At 36.6% G+C, this 24681-nt stretch overlaps 1 protein-coding gene across 3 annotated transcripts in view; it reads right to left on the bottom strand.

Annotated features, from left to right (window-relative positions):
* PLCE1 (phospholipase C epsilon 1) overlaps positions 1-24681 on the bottom strand; it is a 149676-nt gene that overhangs the window by 55738 nt on the left and 69257 nt on the right. For all 3 annotated transcript variants that reach the window (XM_057402333.1, XM_057402334.1, XM_057402335.1), the window contains one exon: positions 2502-2818. In XM_057402333.1, coding sequence (XP_057258316.1) covers positions 2502-2818 — 317 coding nt within the window. The remainder of the gene's footprint in view (positions 1-2501; positions 2819-24681) is intronic.

Below are 24681 nucleotides of genomic sequence, written 5' to 3'. Positions count from 1 at the left end.
TACTTGTTTGGTAATGTTACATGGTAATTTTTCATTCAATTTGAATTAATTCCTTTCTATCTGGTGCACAGATTATATACCACTTAGTGCAGTGGATTACTGTAAGTATAACCTGGAATAACTTTTTTTTAAACATAGATGTTATATGTTTAAATGGAGTTATTGTACAATATTTACTGCTTGTAATAAATCACTATTTTGCTATCTGCTTTATCTTCTGGTGGACTATATCAGTTATCACAGCCAATCACAAGCATGAACTTTCAAAATGTCTTTGTTTATAAATGGCAAGAGAATTCTTGTGCAAAGAGTCATGCTTTTGTTGGCAAAAGTCAGTGAACGCTTGCTAATATTTTTTGGCGTTGCCTATAGAATTACTGCAGTGTATTTATAATGTGGGAGCCAGAATGACTTTTAGGGTGACAGGCTTCTGATACATAATGGGGAAAAAAATTCCATGCCACTGTTCTGCTAAATGAGCAATTGTACTATATAGAGGATTTTTTCATATAGCAGTATGGTTTTTAGTAATTTCTCTGACACGACATAACACTTGTTTAAAATGACAGTCAATAATTTCTGGTTTGTGACACAAAGGAACTTTTTTATTTAATAGAAGAAATACTGTTATTTTCATGGAAGCTTATATTGAATGAGAGCTGCAGGAGTGTTATAGATGAATAATGAAGATTAAAATATTTTCAAATTATTAAGTCCAGAGGAGGGCCACGAGGATGATCAGGGGACTGGAGCACCTCCCGTATGAAGACAGGCTAAGGAAGTTGGGGCTGTTCAGCCTGGAGAAGAGAAGGCTGCGTGGAGACCTCATAGCAGCCTTCCAGTATCTGAAGGGGGATTATAAGGATGCTGGGGAGGGACTCTTCATTAGGGACCATAGTGGTAGGACAAGGGGTAATTGGATATAAGGAAGAAGTTCTTTCCTGTTAGGGTGGTGAGGCACTGGAATGGGTTGCCCAGGGAGGTTCTGAACGCTCCATCCCTGGCAGTGTTCAAGGCCAGGTTGGACGAGGCCTTGGGTGACTTGGTTTAGTGTGAGGTGTCCCTGCCCATGGCAGGGGGGTTGAAACTAGATGATCTTACAGTCCTTTCCAACTCTAACTATTCTATGATTCTATGATTCTACTTGCTTTTCAATCCTGTGACTGTTCAGTATCAGAACACATGATGATCAATTTGATTTGTACAGCTAATTGCAGAATGTCCTAACACACTGCTTTGACATTGTACCTCACCAAGTCATACTTGAGCTCGACCTCTTCACCTTTTTCCCACTGCCCCCACTACGGCGATCACTGTAAGAGAAACACCACAGGAAGGGGGACCCTGCCTTTGTCAGCAGATAGATTCCTCTCCAACTATGCACCATGCACAGTATTTTCCTAAATACAGTAACTAAAGCTGATTTAAGTAATATTTAGGCTCTGTCTAAAAACCAACTTTTAGTTGCAACTTTTATGTTCCCATAATAGAATTACGTGAGAGAAGTCCACATATTGACACTATTTTATTATTTAATAACATGCAAGAAACAGGAATCCTCCAAAACATGCTAAATACTCAGTCACCGATTCTTATCTGCTCAGGAAGCAGGAAGTTCACTGAGGTTTAATACATATTCTGCTACATGTACTTAATTGTGTGCTGTCATTTTGATACTTGCACAACTTTCATCTCTTACTAAAGCATAAGAATGCGTTGGCTAACAAACTAAAAGAGCGTAAGTCAAGACTACCTTAATTTTATTCCACTTTTATGAATCTACGAGCTGCTAACATTACACATGATTCACACAAAAAAAAAAAAAGAAAGAAATTGTTCCATCTAAAACCTAAGGTTTTATTTAGGGGTGCTTTTGTTTTGGGTTGGGGTTTTTCGGGTGTATTTTTTTTTTTTTACAATTTTCTCAAGGCTTGATTGATTTTCTATGAAACTCATCAGAAGATCACCTTTCTAAAAATAAAGTAAAATGAAAATGTGTGATATCAAGTGAAACTTCATTGTGCAACAGCATTCAAGACACATTGGGTGATTAAGTAAATAAATAAATAAAGCAGATTAGTTACACAGCAACTTCTAGTTTATAATACTTCTGGGCTGACTCCTAAGATCATGCTTAGTCTACAAAAATCCAAAAGAAATAAATAAAACTCCAGCTCCTGAACAAAATAATAAACTGACTGAAAGTATACCCCATACTGTCAGCATAAATACAAAGAACTACAAGTCTTTTTTTTTCCTGTTTACTTTACAACGTGCAAGAAAAACTTCAGTTGCAGTTTTCCAAACTCACTGAGCATTAGGTCACATAACTCCTATCAAATTCAGTGGAAGTTATTTAGCTAAAATCCCCTCATCATCTTAACTTATGTTTTAAAAATCTGTCATGACAGCTAAATTCAGCTCTGAGAGACAAAGGAAATAACTAACCCACAAATCGCATAATATCCTTTATGAGAAGTAATTTCAAAGTTCTGTCTTACCTCATTAAACCTTGTCACCAGATCTTCTACAGCATTATGCTCACCATTGGGAGAAGAAAGAATAGAAGCAGATATGGAAGCTTTAATAGACGGCAGCTTGCTTTGACACTCAGCGTTACCCAAATCCCTGGTTAAAAAGCAGAGGTAGTCAATGGGTAAGACTTTACGATAGAGCTCCTGCTCCTGCTCAGTCAGCATGCTGGCAACCTCTTCTGGGAACTGGATGAGGTGCTGCAGTTCGATCAGCTCTTTGCTGATACCAGCCACGCTGGAGGGAAGGGCGCTGGAGCCAGCCATAGATGTGCACACTTGACGTTCTGAAACAAAACAAATAAAAAATTTACTAGGCTTTTGCCTTAACTCTTGGACTGGGCAGTGCAGAAGCAAGACAACTTGCTCTTTTGTTCTGTTAAACCATTCATTTGTTCAGCAGTACACTATATCCTAACTGCTTTACATTTAAACAACCTAAAATGTTCTTTCAGTCAGGGTCTTTCTGCACATCTCTATATCAGGTATTAGCTAACATAGCTGGTAAATGGGGCTTCTGAGATTAAGCTGCTTGCCAAAACATGCTTGTTTCCTGACTTCCAAATGTTTGCTTCACTCAGTGTCAGTCTTGTCAAAGCTTCAAATAAAAAGATCATCTAGGCAGGGTGCAGCTTGGTTTTGCCTCCATATTCAAGTCCGCAGTACAAATGGTTTTGAGGCCTTGCCTCGGGCATGGGGACTGTAGTGCCACAAGAAATAATGTACAATGATCACGTAAACCTCGTGTCAGTCAGCATTTTTTTTTTCATATTCCTCTTGCTGTAAGATACAATTCATCTGCACTCACTGCATTGTGAAACTAAATGTCCAAGGTTACAAGGCAGTTTTCATTCCCCTGGGAAAATGCATGTATGTGGGAGTATGCATGTTTTATCCATTATTACAAAACATTAACGGTAGTTTTATAATATACTAACAGTGATGTCCCTTGAAAAATAAAACTTTCCCTAAGAAGGAAGAAGCCAAGCTTTGTAATACCATGTGGGAAGCCTGAAACATCAACACCATGATTCCAAAACAGTGAGTGTGTCTTCTGACTAGATATGTTTAGATTGAATTCTCTGAACAAAAATTTTTCAAGAATTACTTAAATGTACAAACAGCCATAGTAGTATGCCCAGTACTCTTCTCCCTTCCCAGGAAAAGGAGTTTATTTTCTGTACTGGTTCACAAAATATCATCAGAGATTTTTTACATAAATAAAGCTTTAGGGCTAACAGAACCTGCTGAGAAATTTTCAAATACATAAAAAGCTTCTGAAAGAGCCAAAGAGTAATTATGTCTGTACCTAGACTAGGGAGGGAAAAAGTGATGGACTTAATTTGCAACAAGCAGTATCCTGGTTACACAGGGAGGAACTCCGTTTCAAGGATACTGAAGCAGTGCTGTACAGTATCTGCAGATATGAAGAAAACTGTCAAGATCAAGAAAGACTGGGGGGGGAAGACAATTAAGAACACCATGTTGACATGTTGATCCTGGTTTGGCAGCAGGTGAAGCACAGTGAGCTTCTGGCCTTCCTTTCAGTCTTGTTTGCTTTGATTCTGTATGAAACTCCAATTCTGTTTTGTACTTAAATCTGTGCAAAACAATTCTGAAAGATTTCGTTAGAAAAAGCTCATTTGACTGTTTCTGATGTAGCATCAGAACATAAGGTGATGCCAAAATAGAAACAATGCAAAATATAATGATCATTCTATATTACATATAGTTTACACATATAGAATATATACAGTATATGTATATACTATACATTACTATATATAGTATATACATATACTATATTTGCATAGTGCTTTGCATATATGGACCAAACCATCACTGTCACCACCAGCATTCTCTCAGGAGGATATGAAAGGCATGACACAAACATCCGCTAGCACCCATCTGCTCCTTAGAAGTCACAGTGCCTCACTGACCCCCCCATGCATGACAGCTCTTCTCACTCAAGAACTTTCCTGTGAAATACAAGGCACCCTGCCAGCCAGAAGGCAGAAAAGTACAGCATGTACCAGCCTCTCCTGTGCCTCGCTGCTGAAAATGAGGTTGCACAGGTTGTGCTTATGTTGTCAATTTATTCTGGATCTCAAATGCACTCTTGAAGTGAACCTCCCAGGCATCCTAACTTACTGTGCTTCAGTTTACAGCCTCGGAGCACAACAAAGTGGATGTTTTTCACATGACACTGCACCAGAAGATGTGCTCCCAGAAGGCAACTAACACATCCCAGTTGCTAACAAGCTGTAGCTGTCAACAGCATCTGAACTCTGGAGAGGACACTGATGTCAGGAAAGGACAGCTGAACCAGACGGCTCGGATCACAGCTCTGCTGCAGAGATCACTAACACAGGAGACAAGGCAGCAAGCACTATAACCATGCAATGTTGCCGAAATACTGGTGCTCTGCAAATCCAACATTGTTTGGTGGCTACAGTTATAAACACCTTGTATCAGTGTAATATGAAAACAAGGTGCAACTCTGTAAGGAGTGCTCAGTCACATAGTTGCCGATGGAAGAGAGAACGTGAGTGAAGATGAGCTGTTCCCCGACATAAGGCTTGCTGATGAGATTTAGGGGTGCACTTTCAGTAATTCACCTTCCCCATTACAATGTCAACTACCAAAACAGCCCACATTGGCACTTTTGAGAGAACTGCGTTCCACATTGCGTCAGAACTACAGCTTTGCTCAGACCTCAAAACCTGACAAAGGTGGACGCTGAATGGGCAACAGACTAGATCCTATTGCAGGATCTTATTGCACGCTGCCTTTGCCTAAGTGTAATCACCCTTCAGGCTCCATTTAATACAACCTCTCACATCTAACAACAAGGCTCAACACACTGAAATGGCCAGAGGTGCTCCAGACTGCTGAAAAGTACCAGGAGTCTCTCATTTGAATCCCTGCTAAAGCAGGGATTTTGAAAGCCATTAATGAAACTATATTCAACGAAACCATCATCATTCATAACAAAGGCTTCACAAGCCAGCTTCTTTCTAACACAAAAATGAAGCTGTCAGAAAGTTTTTTCGTGGAAGCTAAGCCAAGGTGATTCAAGTCACAGGCTAAACAAGATCAGCCACTGATATTGCTGGATTTGGAAAAGGATAAGAAATAAAAACTCTTCCTGATTCAAAAAGCTTAATTTCAAAGTAACATTTCTCAATTCTCCATTAAACTGAAAGGAGTCAGTAAGTTCTGCATTTTTAACATAAGGGTCTATGGAACAAGCTGCTGCAGCAAGAGTGCAGCTGATATACAAAGAGAGGTACACAGGCCAAACAGAATTACAAAGGCTCACAGCCTCTTCATGGCTAAAGTATGAATATAAATGCTAAAGAAGTGGAATTATAACTTACCTCAGTTGACTATTTCTATACCTATAAATATTTCTTCCATGCATAATTCATGTCTTGGTTGTTGATGGATTTCACCTCTCCAAATTCTAATTTTTTTTCTTTCCTCATTCCAGTCTCCTGTGTTTTAACACTTAAATCCAGGATCTTAATTCTCAGCTTCACCACTCTCCATGATTTACACTCTGCACAAGCCAGCTCCTTTTTCTTTCTCTCTATTTATTTACCTATATTAAACTATCTTTTTTTCTGGACCATTTTTTCATCTTTCTTGTGTTTAAGACTTTTATCATTTATCATGCCAGAAACCGATCTTCACTTCTCCCTTCTAGAAAACTCCCTAACCAGTCTCATCCACAAGTCCTGTAGCTTTGTGTTGTCAGTTTATGTTCTTCAGGAAATAGATCCTGTCTTTCTGTGCTTCCAAGAAAGACCAGGTCCTTAGATTAACTTGCAGAATGGAATGGCTTTCAGGTCAAAATCACAGTAGATTTTGTTAGTTAAGGTAGGATACAGTCCTCACTAAAATTAGCTGCTGCTGCAGTAAATGGTATTACTCTTTGTACTCTACCAGACCAAGTTAATGCTAAAACTAGGAGCAGAAAATGAGGACTATGACTATTCATTTGCAAGTTGTCTAAAGCTGGAATTGATAGCTTTGCTTTATTGTTTTGATAAACTGCTGAAGCAGATAAAAGCAGTGCTTGCTATTTCAAAGATTATTAATCAAAACAAGATAACCTCTGCCTTGCTTTAAAAAAAGGACTCATGGGTTGACTTAATCATTGCTGATATACATGAGAACAAAAAGGTTCATCATCTCTAACAGAAGAGTTATCTGTTTAAGAATGGGAGAAAAGTACAAAACGCCGGCTTCAGGATGTTACACAGCCTAGGCTTGCCATAAACGCTGTAAAAAAGTCTTAAGAATTACTCATTTTTGTCTTTTGTTAAAACTTTCTAAAATGTTCGGTAAGGAGCTCTTCTATCAATAGATTAAGTTCAGATTAACTCTATTACTATAAAACTTAGAATTGACATACATGCTGTATATGTACAGGGTCCATAAAAGCTATACTGAAAAAGTATATTTCAAGTGTGTAAGTATGTAAAAACATTTTTGTGTATATATACAAAAAAGTTTCAAGACACTCCTGAAAAACTTATCTATTTCCTAGTGTTTTTCTCTATGAAGCCATATTATGTTTGTGTTAGCTTTATTAGCAAGGGGTTAACTCAGTATTTTTTTAATATGAAAATCAAGTTCATTTTAAAGAAAAATACAAAGAAATTTTTATAAATAAACCCATGAAAAATACTGCTAGAACTCTAGTGTTAATTAGCTGTAATTAGAAGTAGATTTTTTCACATTTAAATGTTCTACTAAATTCAGTAGTTATGACATGTGATCGGTCCTAACAATAAAAGCAAAATTATCTGTACATTTAACATATTTCTTGTAAAGCTAAAATTTAAAGGAGCATATTTATTAAATTTTATTTTATCATGCACATAGATAATCTATTAATACACAATTTGGTATAAATGTTGGGCAGCTGCCACCAATTTTCTCTAAGCAGAATTTCAGGATTGGTTTTGAGCAAAGTAAAAGTGGAAATCATACAAAGAGAGAAGGAAAATAAATAGAGCCCCGACTGTAATCACACCAATGTCAAAAGTGCGAATCCTGTGTAAAATTACAATTGCCAGCCATGCAATTTGTACTTTGATAAAATCACATCACTTTCCATGTGAATTGTGACCAAGTAAGGACAGTGGTGTAGAATTACTTTCACCCCGACTCAAACACAACAGCTCTTACATTTGATACTTGTAGGAATGTGCCAGGGAAAAGCCACTGTGTTTTTTTAAGTGAGTGCAATCTCTAAGGAGTAAACCTGCCAAAAAGATGAAAATGGACTTTAAGCAAAATTCAGTGAATTGACAAATGAGATAACTATTTTTTGTGTGTGCATTTGTATTTTATTTGTGTCTTAGTTTTATTTCTTGTTTGCTTTTCTTTCTACACTTTGAGGGTAAAAAAAAGTATTTTTTCCATACATTAAAAAAACAGTTTGAAAGCAGTAAAGTGAAAATAATCCCTAAAAAAGTGCTTACACTCTAGAAGACTACTGAGGGAAGATCCTGTGATTACAACAAACTGTGTTTCTAAAGCAGAAAACAGATTTCAATAGCGGTAAGAATGAAAATAATTATTAAAGCTATTATAACATCTATAACTCAGGTGTGATTCTGGTAGCAGACTTTGCTTCCATCAAATTATACGACTGTGACTGAAATTACACAAAATGAGGATTTTCTCAGATGGTTTTAAAAGGTAGTCAATGGATTATAATAGAAGTCTTTTTTACATGACAGGCTACAGACTGCTCATGTGCTTTAAAGAGAACATATGGATTATGGTGAGAAAATAAAACTATGTAAAAAATAAAAAGTAAAAAAAGAGACACAGGTGAACAAATGTCAATATTTATAATGCAGAAGAGCTCTGTCCAAGAAAATACAATAAAAACTCTCCCAAACAGAAGACACATATGTAATATGTGACAGTTTAATTAAACACCAGCTTCAGATTCAAACCAGTATATCTGGGATAGCATCGTTTTGCTGTCTCCTGGATGTGACATATGCTAGTAAGATGATAACCTAACCAACAAGCTTTTGTTAATTTCCTGTTCTTCTTCTGCATAATTAAAAACATTTCTCTCTCTTTATGAACACAAATTCACTGTTATCAATTTTGACTGCAAACAACTCACTCCAGTATCAAAGAGTGGGAAGCTTGCCACAGAACAGGATCAAGTTTAATTTCACTGTGGAAACCACTGAAATGAATAGATCTCATTTCTTCTTCAAATTTATTTATGAGTCAAGTAATCAAAGATTCAGAAGACACACCTGCTCTCCCTCCATATCTCTAAATCCAGCAATATGAGCTATTATTAACAGGGGAGCTTTGTAGCTACAAGGTTCAGTATGACCTGAGCATCAGTAAGCAGGAGATAATACTCTGAGCAAAGGAAGATTCCCAGGCGATGACTTGAAGGAAAGAAGACAAATTTAGCCTGGGGTAGGTAAAATAATCCTTTATTAGGCCACATAATGTTAGAGCCACACTCTTGGGGGGCAAGATCTTTTTCATGGAATAGAAATAGCAAACTCCACAGCTAGTTTGAGAATATCTGCTTTGAGTTTAATTTGACCATGGTAATAGCAAGACATTGGAGAAGGTAATCTCTGGTGAAGCAGCAACAAGTCATCACAACAGGTCACATAAAAAGATAGTTTCTACAGCACAAAGGAAAAAACTAAAAGGTAGAAATCAGCTGTAAAATAGAATTTTGCTGGAAATAGATGACTATGAAACTGTAACACAGATTTTTCTACTAAGGCTGACATTTTATTGTTGAATAGGGATATGAACCTCTGGAGAAGAGTTTTAAAAAAGGCAGCAATCATGTTGAGGTATAACTGAATTAAATTACAATTATACACAAGAAAATCCTGACTCATGAACCGACTGACACAGTGGAGTTCAGCAAACAGAAGGATAAGGAGTGCTTCTAACAACAACCACTTTCTCCTAAAAATCCCTTCTTGCTTTAGGAAATGGCAAAATGTTCCATTTTGGAAACCATACTGAACTGCGGGCTCCTTTTATCTTTTGCAATTATAGCATCAAATGAAATCCCAGAAAAAACTAGAAAGTACTGAAATAGCAGGAATATAGGAAGAACCTAGCAAGAACACTATGGCCTTTCAAAGTACTTTTATAGAATGTACCAGAATTTGTAAAGCTACTTAACAAAGAGTTAATAAGAACAAAGAGTTAGTAACAGCAGTGAATTCTATATTGCTGTTAAGGACATAGTTATTTCTTTGTGTAGTAATTCTACTTCTACCTCCAAGTTCAAAATTCACTATGTAGAGGAAAATATGAAAAGACTCACTCATACAAGAATAAATGAATGAACCAAGGACACAGATGTTTAAAAAAGATCTGCTGAAAATGGAAAAGAATAATGAACTGGAAATAAATTGATGGGTTTTACAACAGTATGAAGGGCAAAGATAATACTCTTAAATCACAACCATTTAGCACTTGCACTTCATTATTACAGAAATAGAATGCAAGTATTTTAAGTCATACTATTCACTAGATGTATTTTAAGATGAGTTCACTGGTACTGATCAAAAAAAGCGGTTTTTTAAGATGTGAAAACGAATACATGATTAACTGACGATGATTCAATCAGTAACATGGCTGCAGCCACAATATCCACTGGAATGCTGGGCAACAGATGCATGGTTCTTCCCACATGTTTTACAGTTTGCTGTCATGGTGGTCAGCTATCTCTACCCCCACACACCCAGGGCTGTTCTACTACAGGTTTGATTTCTGCATGCAAAATATTGTCTACTTAGAGTGCACAAAAACACAGCGATAAAATCAGAGCCCATGTCCTTGCTGCAATCCTTACAAATATTCCAAGATAAACACAGGTACAATCCGTTAAATTTGGATTAAAAGAAATTAAAGCTAGCTATTGCACTTGGCCTAGATGGGCATTGTAGGTCCCTTCCAACTGAACTATTTTGAACTATACTGTTGTATATATCACCTATCTTTTTTCTTGTAGTTGGAGTTAAATGTGGACTATCTTCAAAGCTAATAAAACAGTCACATTATGAACTACGATAAAAGCAACGTTGGATTATATAGGCATTTATAAGACTATATAGGCATAGTGTCACTAAGTATATATGCTTTAAAAGACTATACTTGTAGCCAGCATAAAAGGTACTTTAGCTTAAAAATGATTTTTAACTACTGATCTTCAACATCAACTGGTTGTGATGAAGAGGAATCATGAAAACAACAAAAAACGATATTAAGTGAAGACAGCTAGAGTGAGTTTTACTCTTTCTCTGAAGAATACAATATCAACAAGTGCTCTCAGGTCAGAAAGTTTGTTACTTAACAAATACTGAAAAATAAAAATTGTGAAATATCACAGTAATGTAACATGTTTCTTCCTTGCACATTCTGCAATACCAAAGAAACAAGCAGTTGGAGATGCACGCTACCTGATGGGAACCTGTAAGAATGTCTGCCAGTGCAGGTGCCCGAGGACACCTGGAGAGGATCTCAGGTATACAACTACAATATACAACATGCAAAAAGGGTCAGTACAGGGAAAGCACAGGCTTTTCTAGTACATGTTTATTGTTTATTTTGTGGTGGATTAATATATCTGTTTTTCTTCACCCAGAAATTACTAAGAAAATTAGTATTTTTCATGTAGGGTTAAACTATAACCCAGGAAACCAGCCTGAGAAAAGGAAAGCCTGTAACTATAGAGGAATAAAATGAAATTTTTGCTGTAATGGTTTTTCAGAAGGGAAGTAATTCAGCTCTTTTCTTGTGCAGACTACTTCTCCCTGTAACTTGGAAAACCTATAACCAATCTCTCTGCCTAGAATCACAGCAATCTATTATTTTAGGGGTAATCCTAATTACTTCTAGTCTCACCTCTTTTCCTAAGTGCAATTAAAATGCAAGTTTCCGGTGTAGTACAACACCTGTTTGGTAAAGAACAATTATCATAGCTAAATTTACTGAGTAAAGAAAAATAATCGCAGAATGATCTTACAAAATTAAATGAAAGAAGCTATTCCCCATTTGAGAATGTCATTTTCAAATATAATTTTAAAAGGTATCTTTTAATGCAAACATCTAATTACACTAGTTACCAGAAAGCTTTCAAAAGGGTTCACAGCTGGCATCCTTAAAAAAGCTCAGATTTTCCCATGAAGAGGATGATGGGAAACCAAAGGAAATTCATGTATTATTCTAGTATAGGGTTAACATGATTTTACATTTTGCATCATACTGTCATGCTTGTGTTATATTTCTGTATTTCTTTTAAGAAAGTATTGCTACTAGCCAGCTATTTTCAGCAAGGTTTCTGGAATCACAAATGACTGCATCAGAAGCCCAGTTTAAATGACCCTGGGAAGCACTTTAAAAGGAAAAAAAATCAGCAACAACTAGGTCGATATAATCAAAGTCCTTTCACTGACATACAGAACACATCAAATGCAAGTGGCTATACCAATGACTGAAGGACCTAGCCGTCTTGAGCTACCTCACCACTCCAGTGACAGCCATGACTGCTGTGCAGTAGAAGCATGGGCTGTTGAATTACCAGGTAACCATGGAACTTACTGAGGGCAACCCAGAATTTACTGGGGTTGTAAAATTGTAAAGCTATATATAAGAAGCAGTTAGCAGTTTAACATGTAACTCACTGAGCTAGTTACCTGTCGGGTCAAAGGCAAAAGTTGCATATGTGTTTTAGCAACAGATTCTCATGTTCAACATGTCCAGCTGCGACAGAAAGAGCATTCATCAAATCAAATACTTTTCTTGGTAGTATAGCCAAGAAGTCTGTATATGGAAACACAGCAAACATGAAGAAAATATATTTTTCTTTGTGATTATATAACTGCTCAAAAGGATTTCTCTATTTGTAGAATAATTATTTGCATTCTGCAGACAACTAAAGCTCTTAGCATACATTTAAAACACAAAACAAATAACCTAGTAAGTTGCATGCTGAAATTCATTGATTCCCTCAAAAGCTGTTCTACAGCATGCATCCAATCTCAATGGAAATGCTGGTATGCTTAATAAAACTGTGAAGTCCAAGAAAGAATCTATAGTCCTGAGACAAGCAAAATGTAACTTAATGAAAGTTACTCAGCACAATAATAAGAACTTCCAAGAAGTCAAAGCTGAAAAGATTTGCTTTCTTTCCTTCAGGTGTATTTAAATTACAGAGTAGAGGAGCCTACATGATTTAGCCTTAGAACCAAAATCTTTTGAATGACTCAGGAGTTTAAACCATAGAGAGATTAGTGGAATACAGCAGACTACAGAGAACAGGGCAAGCACATGTGTGGAAACTGAAAGAAACAAAACAGCAGACTACACAAACCATTAAATCAACCTTAACTTCATAGTAGAGATTTCAACATCAACAACTTGTCTCAATATCACTTCCTTCTTCCTACCTCAAATATAAGTACTTTAGATACTTATTTATCCATTAAACTTTTTTACAACCTCCCTAGTGAACTGCTATAGCTCTGCTAGACTAAATTCTGCTATAAGCAATTATTTTCTATAACTGGTTTTGTTTAGTTCATTTCATTTGGCAATTAGCATAAGCTAAAACAAAGGTACAGTTACACAAGATTGTGTTCAAGCAAACAGAGTATAGCTACATGTATTATACTGTTGTTACTACTTATCTTGTAAAAATGAAAGTATTTATCCCATTTCGTTTTTACAGGATTAATACACTCACTACACAAAAGCTCTTCTAAACAGTCACAAGACTTTAGTGAATTGTGTCTTTGTCATTAGCTTTAGCTGATCATACTAGAAAATGTTGAAGGTCCTTTTCTAACATGAAAACTTTCAAAATTAATAATTTTGCTATCCAAAAGCCCCTCAAAATTACTGCCTTCTGAGATGACTTCCTCAGATTTTCAGGTATCTCCTTTAATCTGAAGACTTCAAATGCAACTAATTCCTCCTCTGAAAGTACATACTAAAAATTAACAGTTCTCTTTCTTTCCATTCCTTGTGGTGCCACCGCTACCTGTACACTGGTTTGAGGTGTAAAATGGGGTTAGGGCTAACTCCGCCAACAACATTGTTTACACAGTAAGAAATCAAAACAAAATGACTGGCACACTCGCCTTCAAAACAAATGATTCCAGTAATGTTATATGGCAGTTCAGTATTTTGCCTTGTAAACCATTCAGAAAAATGTAAACTACTTTAATAGTAAAGCAACGAGTAGTCAAATTAGTGTATAAAGGTTAGATCTACTGGAAATAGGAAGCATGCTAGATACGGAGTTAAGATCCTGTGTATGGAATGGAGCTCTGCTTTCCTAACAGCAATGGCTCAGAAAAAAATAAGGGCCACTAAACTCAAATGTTTTCTATGAGTTTATAGGAGGTGGATGTGGCAATAAAGGTCTTCCCACATAAATCACCAATGATATCAATAGTCCACTATCTTGTCAATGTTTTTACAGACACAGACTAGCCATAGAGTGCAAAAGAGAGCTATACATTTGTGTAGGCTTGAATAGTGAGACCTGGAGGGAGAGATTTAGATCAGAAATGCATAAATTCAGTTCAATGAAGTGAGGATTGAGAGGTGACTTGACCATAGCAGATATGTAAGCATGTTTAACAGGGGTAAAAGCTAGTATTTAAAGACTTTAATCAGTAAGAAAAAAGGCATAACAAGCACAAAGAGTTGGTCCTTGATGACAAAATCAAACTGGAAATAGGTCACCCACTCTGAATGCAAGCATCACTGACCTCTTGGAAAGAGCTCTGCATGTGTATGATAGTTCTAAGGCATCCTCTTAAGACTTTACATTAGCACTGTTGCCTTTCAACTACTGAGCCTAAAACAGAGACAACTGGGTTGAATTAAATGGCATTTAAAAGGATGTCAGGCTATAGCTAGAAGTCTCCATTGACATTAGGCTTTGCGATTCTATGAGCTGTTTTCCTTTTACAAACAACATGCTCTTATTGCCCTCCTGTCTTAAAATTTGATGAAACATCATCCATGCAATCACTTTTTTTTTAATTTCTTTTGCCTCTTGTGCTTTCCCTTTCCTGTAAGATTTAAAAAAAAAATAAAAAAATAAAAAAATTCCAAACTATACAAATATCAGGGGTTTGGTTCTTTTTGTGACATGCATGCAACATGCATGAAGCTCTGTAACTTTCAGTCGTATCAGAGACAGAGATGAAGTATGCAGGAACCTAGTCTGCAAAAGTCTGCTCTAAGTCAAATGAAATGTAAATGTAGAACTACCATTTTCATGCTTTTTTACACAGCATGAAAAACACGAGGGAAAACAATTATGTTCTATAAAAAACTTGTATACATAAAAGAATTTTTCTCAAGATGACACTTTTGCAAAAGTGAGCATGTTAAACACTGAATCTCTGCACAAAATTTTAGATGAAATTATTTCCTATTTCTGTGACTAAAATAGTTATGAATTTACATTGAGTTTATCCAAATATTTTGGCCAATCAGTTGATAGCTTTTGTAAAAATGACATTATCAAAATAAAAAGGATCAACTCTTTATTCTGAAGCTAATCTACATTTGTTCTTTATAACTCGTATAATTCAACATAGACAAACCAAGACATTTTTCCTCTTGATGTTCAAAAGCAGTTTGGGGTTGGGGGGTGGAGGCTTGGCTGTTTCTTTTGCTCCCCTGCTGCCCCCCAGGTTACTTGGAAGCAAATACAAATCCTAGTTATAGACACAGCTCCTAATTGTATCTCTGCATACAAGAATTTTAAATATATTTAGTTTTTCCCTGATGTCTTTTTTACAGTAATTCATTCTATATATGGTTATTGAAAATTCCTTAAGTTTTTTCCTCCCAAACACTAAGCTTGCATGCAAAATCCTATGCCATCTTAAGTTTCATAGCATTGGTTGTCTTTAAGTAATAACAAAACTATTTCATGGTGCTTTAACAAATGACACCATAATTAAGTTCATAAAATATTAGTTACATTTTATCAGTCAAGAAAGTGCCTCCCCTGACACAAAAGAGAATTACTGTGATGTAACTCTTCTCAGCAAATACAGCAAAAGCATTCTTTGCTGACCATACAAACCATTTTTACTTTTTCCATCTTTTTGAGTTCAAATTAGTCACTGTACTGGTTTCTTAGCTTGGATTATTATTGCCATAATGGTTTACTGTGGTTTTTGTTAACATTATTTGTGTTTAATTTATTCACTGATAAAAATGATGTTTTAAAGATCTCTAAAACATCAATCAAGTCTTTAACCTACAAATTCTACCATGACCTTGTACAGCTCAGGATAGTTAGGTACATGAAAATAAACTTGTACCTTTGGCACATTTTGCCCTTCTGAGATTTGCAGAAGTCTCAATATGGTTCCAGTGGCTGCAGATACATATCTGCAGGCAGTAGGAAATGTTAGTATTACCTACAAATACTCTACAAAACAAAGTGTAGTAGGAAAAAAAAAAAAACCAAACATGTAGTTCAATGGCTTCAGGTATAATGATTTCCCATCCCCTTCCCCCCCCCAAAAAAAAACAATATCTTGGAAGAGTCTTTAGAAAAGGTCACACATATTTATGATACTTCAGAAACTATTCCACTTTTACAAGGAAAAATCCATGTTTAAGAAATTTTTGTTCCATTTCTCTGCAGAGCTTTGCAATTTAATTCTGGAAGCACAAATACAAGTGAACAACTTAAGAACAAATCTTCTCCAAATCCAGCAATAACATATTAAAAGGCATTCAAAACAATAGTTTTTCCAGATTGAGATGTCATCCCCCTCCCCCCACCCCCACCCCCACCCCCCACCCAAAAATGCTTTCAGAAGGCACCATATGGTTAAATCAAAAAGTATGTATCTGTGCTTTACTCTAAAATATCAGAGGAAAGAGAAATTGAATTAGGGAGGGGGGACAGGAGGGGAGGATAGAAGAACTAATGCAGCAACATCAGATCTATCCCCTTTCTATAAGAACTGAACACTTTATAAAGAAAGCAGAAGATGTGCATGAAATCACAAGAAACAATTAAAGGTACTTTTAGCATCAAACTGTATTTCTAGTTCTTTTATTGTTGGATATTTTGAAGGCAAACTATTTTCAATTTGCACCTGATAGATCTCACTGGTAACTTCATTATTTCAGAATTATTAGAACATGCAGCAACACATTTTTATACGTAACAACTATTTCCAAACTGAATACTTAAACATTAGAAAACTACGTCAATACGAACTGCCTTAAAGAACAACTAAATAAATTATGCACTAAGAAAAATTCTCACATCAGCTTCTTTTCTAGAAAATGCTTGCACCATTTTGCCTCAAAACAAAGCTAAATAAAATATCATAAAACAGTCCTGTCAAAAGCAGGGTCTGAGCTGAATTTGTAAGTTTAATATTTCAGAAATTAACTAAAATAATTTCCCCTCTATTTCTTGTAATCCTATTAGGTGTATCTCAGATTGGTTATCACTGTCTGAATAAAAGGATTAAAACCACCATTATTTTGCAATTAATACAGGTACGCTGGATACCAGACCCTTTTATTTTTCTGTTGTCTAAATCACTCAAGGGAAATACAGGTGCTGACAACCAATACAATCTTCTTGTTGCAATGGGATACTGTCTTCTTGAATGGTGAATGTTTGTCATAGTCTTTTGCTAACAGCCAGATTAGGGAAATGGGAGGGTTAGCACATAAAAGACATTCCTTTCACAGGGTAAAATCTTATGAACATTCACTGAAGTTACACATGCCAGCTTTGGAAAAAAAGAAAGTAAATACAGGTGTTTCTTTATGACCAATTAGTAGCAACACATTGCTTTTACATGCTGCTATGCACTTCTGTCATTCAGAAAGGGAAAAAAAAATCAATTTACTTTAGCATCCACAAAACATGAACTGGTACAAGTTATAAACTGCGTACTGAAGATCCAAGAATAAAATATTACTAAAGAAAATAGCAGGAGTGGATTTACATTCAGAAGTATGTTAGTAAATTGTAACATTTGAGTAATTTTTAAACTTCAGGGAAAAAAATAATTACCTGGTGCTAGTACTTTTCTAAAACTTTTTTGTATCTCACATTCATATTTTGTACAGCGTTTTTTGCAAGTCACTTATTTTTGTAGAATAAGAAAAACAGGAATGGTCCACATCATAGTTACAATGTGAAATGAATAAATGCAAAGTACACCTAGATTATTTATAGATATTTATATCGCATTCCATTTTGAGCAAGTTGAAATACAAAATACACACTGAAGAAAGACAGAGAGGGCTTTTTATTTCTTTTTGTTAATATGGAATCCTTCATTTTACACCTAACAACAGTTTTAGGTGTCCTTAAAGCACTGTTATCAAATGCAGGCATTATAGATCCAACATTAGATTAGAACCCTTACCCACCCAATCTACTTCTAACTCAGCTGCCTGTGTATAATCAGAACCAAGTACCATGGGCCATAGAAATACAAATCTTACCAGCAAATGTGTCATCCATTGAACCTTAGATTCCTCCTGAAATACCAGAAGAACAGGTACTTCCAATACGACAAAAAGTCTGCAGGCTGCACTTGTCTAAACTAACAGTCAGGCAACAGCTGCTCAGTTTAAAGCTACAGACTGTGGCAAAATGCATAACTGACGTGCCTTGTGTAAGCCATGAAGAAGACATGCATTTGGCTGGCTCACTGAGAGGTCAGGTTACCCCCCTCCCCAGATAAAAGCTGAAACACTGGGATTCGAATGGAAGAAAGTTTAGAAATTAAGGACGAGCGTATATCCTGCGAAGACCAAAAGCATTTGATTTTGACAGCAGAGTTACAAACTAGAGCAATTTAAATTCTGCTGGAGTTTTGTTTTGAAATATATTAAGAAATAGGTTAGCCTATACCCAAACTTTTGTACAAGTTATATTTATACCAGTGTTGTTTAAACAGGCCAAAAGTACTAAACGGATTTAGTTTTGTTTTAGGAAACTTCAGCGAAGCATTACAAAAAACACAATATGGGTTTCTCTATTAGCAAATGCCCTACCTTTACAGCTACTATGCACTCTGCACTAGAGTCGCTAATAAAAGGCAATAGCATTAGCTTTAATGGGACAAAGGGCTATGACTTAGGCAACAATCCAAAAAAGTTTCTTTGAGAGGCAAAGAAGAAAACCTCCCAGAGCCTTCCAGAACTGTGATTAACCATAAAGAAATTACAAATAGGGGGACTTAAGAGGACAGCAGAGCCTTTCAGTCTGCATCTGTGATCATAAACTAAGTACACACCAAAACTCTGCCTTGATCCCAGAAACTGTTAATATCATATTCCGGCATTTTTATAACTTCTTCATTCTAACCTTAGCCTTGTCTACACACGGTTTACATCACTTTTAAAAGCACCAGGACTACATCATGAGAAGTTAGTTATGAAATTTGCTAGAGCACACAAGACTGAAAAACAATACACTGCCACAAGAAACCTTTCTCCATTTCCCCAGGAAGTCTGAAAGAGCGGTCTGTGCAGAACTGGAATGTGAGCAGTACACTCAGAGTCACTTTGTTTATTCGGTGAATATATGTCTTGTCTGAAGATACTCTACTGGAGGAATGATCTTGGAACCCAGCCAAAACACCATTATTTTTTCATTGACAGTACCAGCATGTTCTTTCTTAACTGGAAGAATTCAGTGATGCTTCCAACTCCCAGATAAAAACTACTACATTTAGGTGTCTGTCGAATTCATGCTAAGTATGATAATACAAGTACCTCCATGGGAATCCAGTACAGAACTTAAAAATTAATTTTATTTATAGATATCAGTTTTATTAATACTATCTCTGGACAAAAATATAAAATAAAGCATCAGATTAAACAATTCTTATTATAGAGTCAATACTAAGGAATTTTCTACCAATTATAAAAGCATGTATCTAAAAACTTCAGAAAAAAAAAATCAGAATTCTCTCAATCCTACAAAGGAAACTGTACAGTATATCTGAGAATTTAACAAAAAAAAAAGAAGCTTCTGGATATAAATACAACAACATTATGCTATAAAAGTTGATTTTTTCTTCTAATTTGTTTCCTAGAAACAAAACTTCAAGGGAATCTTTCGAGATGACTCTTGAGTCATCTTGAGGTCCTTGGGTTTTTTCTCTATGATTGACATGCTAACATAAACATACCAAAAAAGTTTCATTCTACACTTTAAAAAGTTCCCATGGACACTACTTTTACAAGGCCCATTCAAACAAATGTTCAGATCTTTAAAATAATAAACAACGATAAGTACCTCAGGGATTAACTATCTGCAATTTGAATCCCATTTGTTTTTTTCTGAAGGCTAATTACTCTTCATGAAAAAATAAGAAATTTTATTTTAAAATAACATAATACTGCAGAAACTTCTGTTCTCTCAGCCTTCATCCACAGACATTACTATGTCTTTCATTCCCTTCCTTATTCTTTTTTCTGCTGGTGGAAACACCAGCTATAGAGTACCAACAAAAATATTCGTGTAAGCAGAAACTCAGTTACACAAGTCAAAGGATCAAACTGCCATATAATATTACTGGAACAATAATCTATACAAAACCACCCAAAACTCAGTTCTGTTTCTTAACCGCTTAGTTCTATACACTGGTTAGGATATTCAGATCCATACAGTCACATATGGATCATTCACCTGTACCATGAGTATCATATCTGTTCTATCCAAAAGAGCAATTTTACACATGAAAATACTATTTTTTTTTTATTTATATTAGTTACACTAGTTTACTTCAATCCAATGCCTAGATAGATTATGTATCCTTTTATCTTGCAGTAACATACCTTACTGAACCCAGAAAGAGGACTGGCTATGCTGGCAGATTAATTCTTTCTGCCTACAATGTATTAAATGTGTTGGATTAAATGAAGTTTTTGTTAAATTAATGTTGGCAAGGATCCTCCTTTAAGTGTTTCTCCTACTGCTCTTGCTGTGACCAACCTGGCTGCAACCAGGGCTTACCAGATGATGACAGATCCAGGAGACTGACTGCAGTGATATTTCCTTTCTGCCAGTTTACAGAGATAACCACTGTAGTCAGCTCCAGACAGTTCCAGGTGTTGCCTGGGTACAGTGCCCTCCCAAATCTTTCTCCTTTCTCTCATCTCAGACTTGATTCTGCCATGTCACTCTTAATTCTGCCCCTAACCAGGTGACCTGCACTTGTTCTTGGTCTTTCTGAGCCATGTCCTGGAGCCAAAAGAGTAGCATGAAATTCTTGGTTTCCTGATTCACACCCTTGCTCCAGGACAAATTGTCCACTTACTGTCTAATTTATCACCTAGATTTGACTTCCTCTCCTACATTGTATTGCTTGTCCCATCTTCTTACCTTGGATTCTCAGCCTGAGAGATGCTTTGTCACTTCAGGTCTTAATCTCAGCTCAATTGGCCTTTATCCCTCACTTTAGATGGTCTTAACCTTTGGGCCTAAACCCAGACCAGCTAAATCATGTTGGCCTTCTTAAATTTGTGTGCATAAAGCCTGTTATTGCCCATATAGCTGTCAGACAACTGACCCAACTTCAGGGATCCTGGAATTTCCCTAATATTGTAATAATAAGCCTTTTGCAAAGGGTACAAGAAACAGAAGTGGGAAAAGCCACAGCAACTTAGGGCCTGTTTGCTGCCCAATCTTTGCTGATGGTGAAGTCTAATTACAGAAAAAGGGTTGATCTCCAAATCCTGGGCAATAGGTTTTCTTAAGATAAATACACTCTGTCTCCGTGTTAATAACAAATCAGTTTCCTTCTGTTCTTGGTCCAAAATTGCTGTTGTCTATTTAATAAATTCCTAGTGAGCTTTCTCTGGAAAATGAACAACACGATCAAGGATGTAGTCTGATTTATATCACTTAAGAAAGTGGCATCAGACTTGATCAGCTTTGAAAGATGCTAAAGTGAAAAGAATATTGACACAAAATGTTTGCAGTTCACTCCATCCTCAGACACCTCTTTTTCCTTCTATTTTGTTTTCCTTAGGTTACAGAACTACAGAAGTTACCCCTATAAGGGATGTAGAACAGGGGGTAGGGGACAAGGAAGGAAGGGTAGAAGTTTCTTTCCAACAATAACTCTGATGCAGATGTCAAATACAAAGCACAAACATTTTCACAAGTTCCTTCTTTAAAACAGACCCCAAACATTATTTCACTTTCTGCATAAAAATGTCAACACCACATGAACTGTGACAATAACTGAGCCTTCAACTATGATCCCAGAGAAAGTTCTGGCCCATTCACAACTATGAACAAACTTCTGTAACAATCAATTTGCAAGAAACAGAACAGGCTGAGAAGCATGATTTCCTTTCTATGGGAAGAAATCTGGTTTCAATCCAAACCCCATTGAAAGACACTCGCAAAACTTTTTACTAACCAGAAATTCTGAGTTACATATAGAGATGCTAAAAGAGTGCAGCAGAAATGTGTGCAGTGTTCATACATGAAAATTATGTCCTCTGTAGTAACATAGATGCTGACAAGGATGTGAATGTCACTAACCAGTTGTGGGAACTCCAGGCATCTGTGGTTCCCGGGAGTCCATTCTCAGACTGTCTCTGTGCTACCAGGACCGGAGTTGCAGCTCCTCAGTCAGGAGCCTGACAGCTCTTGAGAGCCACCCGAGAGCAGGGCTTGCAGTTTCACTGCTCAGACCCCAGAGAGGAGTCTCCTACAGAGCAGGCCCTACAGGAGTTTTTAAAGACTCAGTCCCATATCCACGTGACTGGGAATTCTGGCTTCTGAGGTCTGGTATGTTTGGAAGCCTACTCTGAACTAACAACACTGGCAGCTGATTTGCCCACAAGACCATCGTAGCCCTGGGGACTCAGAGCACTCAGGGTCCTCAGCTACTGAACAAAACTTTGGAACAGTATTCCTGGAGTTAGACCACTTGTGACTGTATGGTTCATTGCATATGTCACTAAATAACTCCTGAAGGACTGAACATAAAGAATTTTGTGACGTGCTTAGTGCTAGGGAGATATGAAACCAGGAGGCTATGCCAGCATTAGGGACTTTCTGTTTGCAGGATCACTATTTCCAGGGGAAATACTACATAAAATCCCTAACTACAGAGTGAATAAAGATTTTGAGAATTCTTCCTTTTAAATCATAAAGGACACTCCCCATTAAAGTAATGGTCTCCTCTTTAAACAGATTGTGCAAGAGAGTGATGAACTTTATCTCCAGAAATTGCAAACATTTTGAAAGAAAAATAGTGGAATGTTGTCTGGTCCAGAAGAGGTTCTCCAAGCATAAAGCCAACAGCCCTTAAGATCTTTTCAAGACTGGCTGATACAAATTGGTTTTAACAAACAAATTCACTTCCACTTTTGAAGCTTTTTAAGAACTGTCTCGAAACTCATTCCAAGTACAATAATAATTACTCTGCCTACAGCTGACAACTGCCAAGTTGTGCCCACAGTTTCATGTCTGTACTGAAGCTTAACTTGTAGCAAAGTTAAGGAATGGGCTTACATGGTGGAAGATACACATCTGCTTGACACAGATCCTGCTATCATATTACATAACTTTGGCACAAGACTGGATATACTGCAATCTGTACATGGGGTGCCCCTTAGAGCAATTCAGAAATCATGAAATGTGGAATTCAGTACTTCACCCACTCTATTTCCCTTGTGTTTAAGCTTTCTACTGCTTTCAGACAGAACTTAAGTTACTGGTCTCAGTTATGCATTTCTAAATGGCTTGTGATTTTCTTACCAGAAAAAAAACCCTCGTTCTCCTTCATACTGGTGTGCTAGTGATCAACCAAGGTGCACAAACTAGATTTCTTTATTTTTGTAAGGCAAAAAGAAGAGTTATATCTGAAAATAACCTTCTACATTCAGAAAACTTCAATAACCTAAAGCTTCCTCAACAGAGACCACTAGAGTAAATCATATCTAGACCACTACACTAAATCAAATCTTTAGTATCTACACAGGTTGACTATGGAATTGCAAATCACGTTCAAGACCTTCGTCATTTCTTTAAGATCTCACTTTCTTGAGCTCAGAATTCAACAACTGAAGTGGAACAAACTAGTGCCAAGTGTGCTAGTAAACAGAACATGCATGTGTAGTCACTAGCCCAGGCTTCATAAAAAGAGACAGCTATATTAACATGTCAGTAAGCCTGAGCTAGTAATTACTGCTGCTAGTTCCAGTTTCAGAGAGCCTGCAGCTCTACAGTGACAGTCACCAGCTGGGCTTTTCAGGCACTGCAGGAACATGCCCCATGGGAAGCTGACATTTGTACTCAGTTGACAGAGCATCCTTGCTCAATCAAGCCTGGAGTATCAAAATCCTGTGCTCCCTTCTCTCACTCTGTAAGAAGGTCCATCACACTGCACCACCAAATACACAACTCAGTTCTTTTAACCTTGCTTTCCAGAGCTGTTGCAGGAACATATACGTTTACTTTTCCAAAGCACTCATCTCCGCAGAACAATTAAAACCCAAACAAAATAAAAAGGAAAAATCCTACCAAAATAGGACACTGTACTGTACATATCTTTGTCTCTTACAGATGACGAGCATATGTGAAGCTTAGTGACATTACTCAATGTACTACTGAAATTCACTCAGATGCTACAGTTTGCCATCTGTACGTGTTCTCATAAGATTTTAGTGCCTCTCTCTGCCATTTGATACACCTAAAGAGAGACGAATTAAAACTGAAAAGAGCTACTTTCAGGGATAAAAATAAGACAACCTGATCCAAGCACAAACGACACCATTATTTGTCTGTAAAAACAGGAGGTCAGTAACTGCACTAGTTAAATTTTCAATGAGAATTCTGTACTGATTTTGTCATATTCCTGCAAAATTTTGGGCAAACCATAATATTCACATGCTTCAATTCTACAATTGTACAACTGAGATACTACATCCTCTTGTTACAGTATATCAAATGATGATAAATCCCTAAATGCTTGAGTACCTTAGGAAATACTCTAGGCATTTTCACTAAAACAGAATTTAACAAGCAGTTACTATTTTCTACAAAACCCTGGTTTAATGCAGTGAATTTGTACCAAGA

This window comes from Pezoporus wallicus, unplaced genomic scaffold (assembly GCF_028554395.1).
Source record: "Pezoporus wallicus isolate ANWC-B61680 ecotype Strahan unplaced genomic scaffold, APGP_CSIRO_Pwel_v1 contig_6787, whole genome shotgun sequence".
NCBI classification, from domain to species: domain Eukaryota; kingdom Metazoa; phylum Chordata; class Aves; order Psittaciformes; family Psittacidae; genus Pezoporus; species Pezoporus wallicus.
The sequence above is the reverse complement of the archived record's forward strand: the minus strand, read 5'-3'. Positions and strand labels throughout refer to the sequence as shown.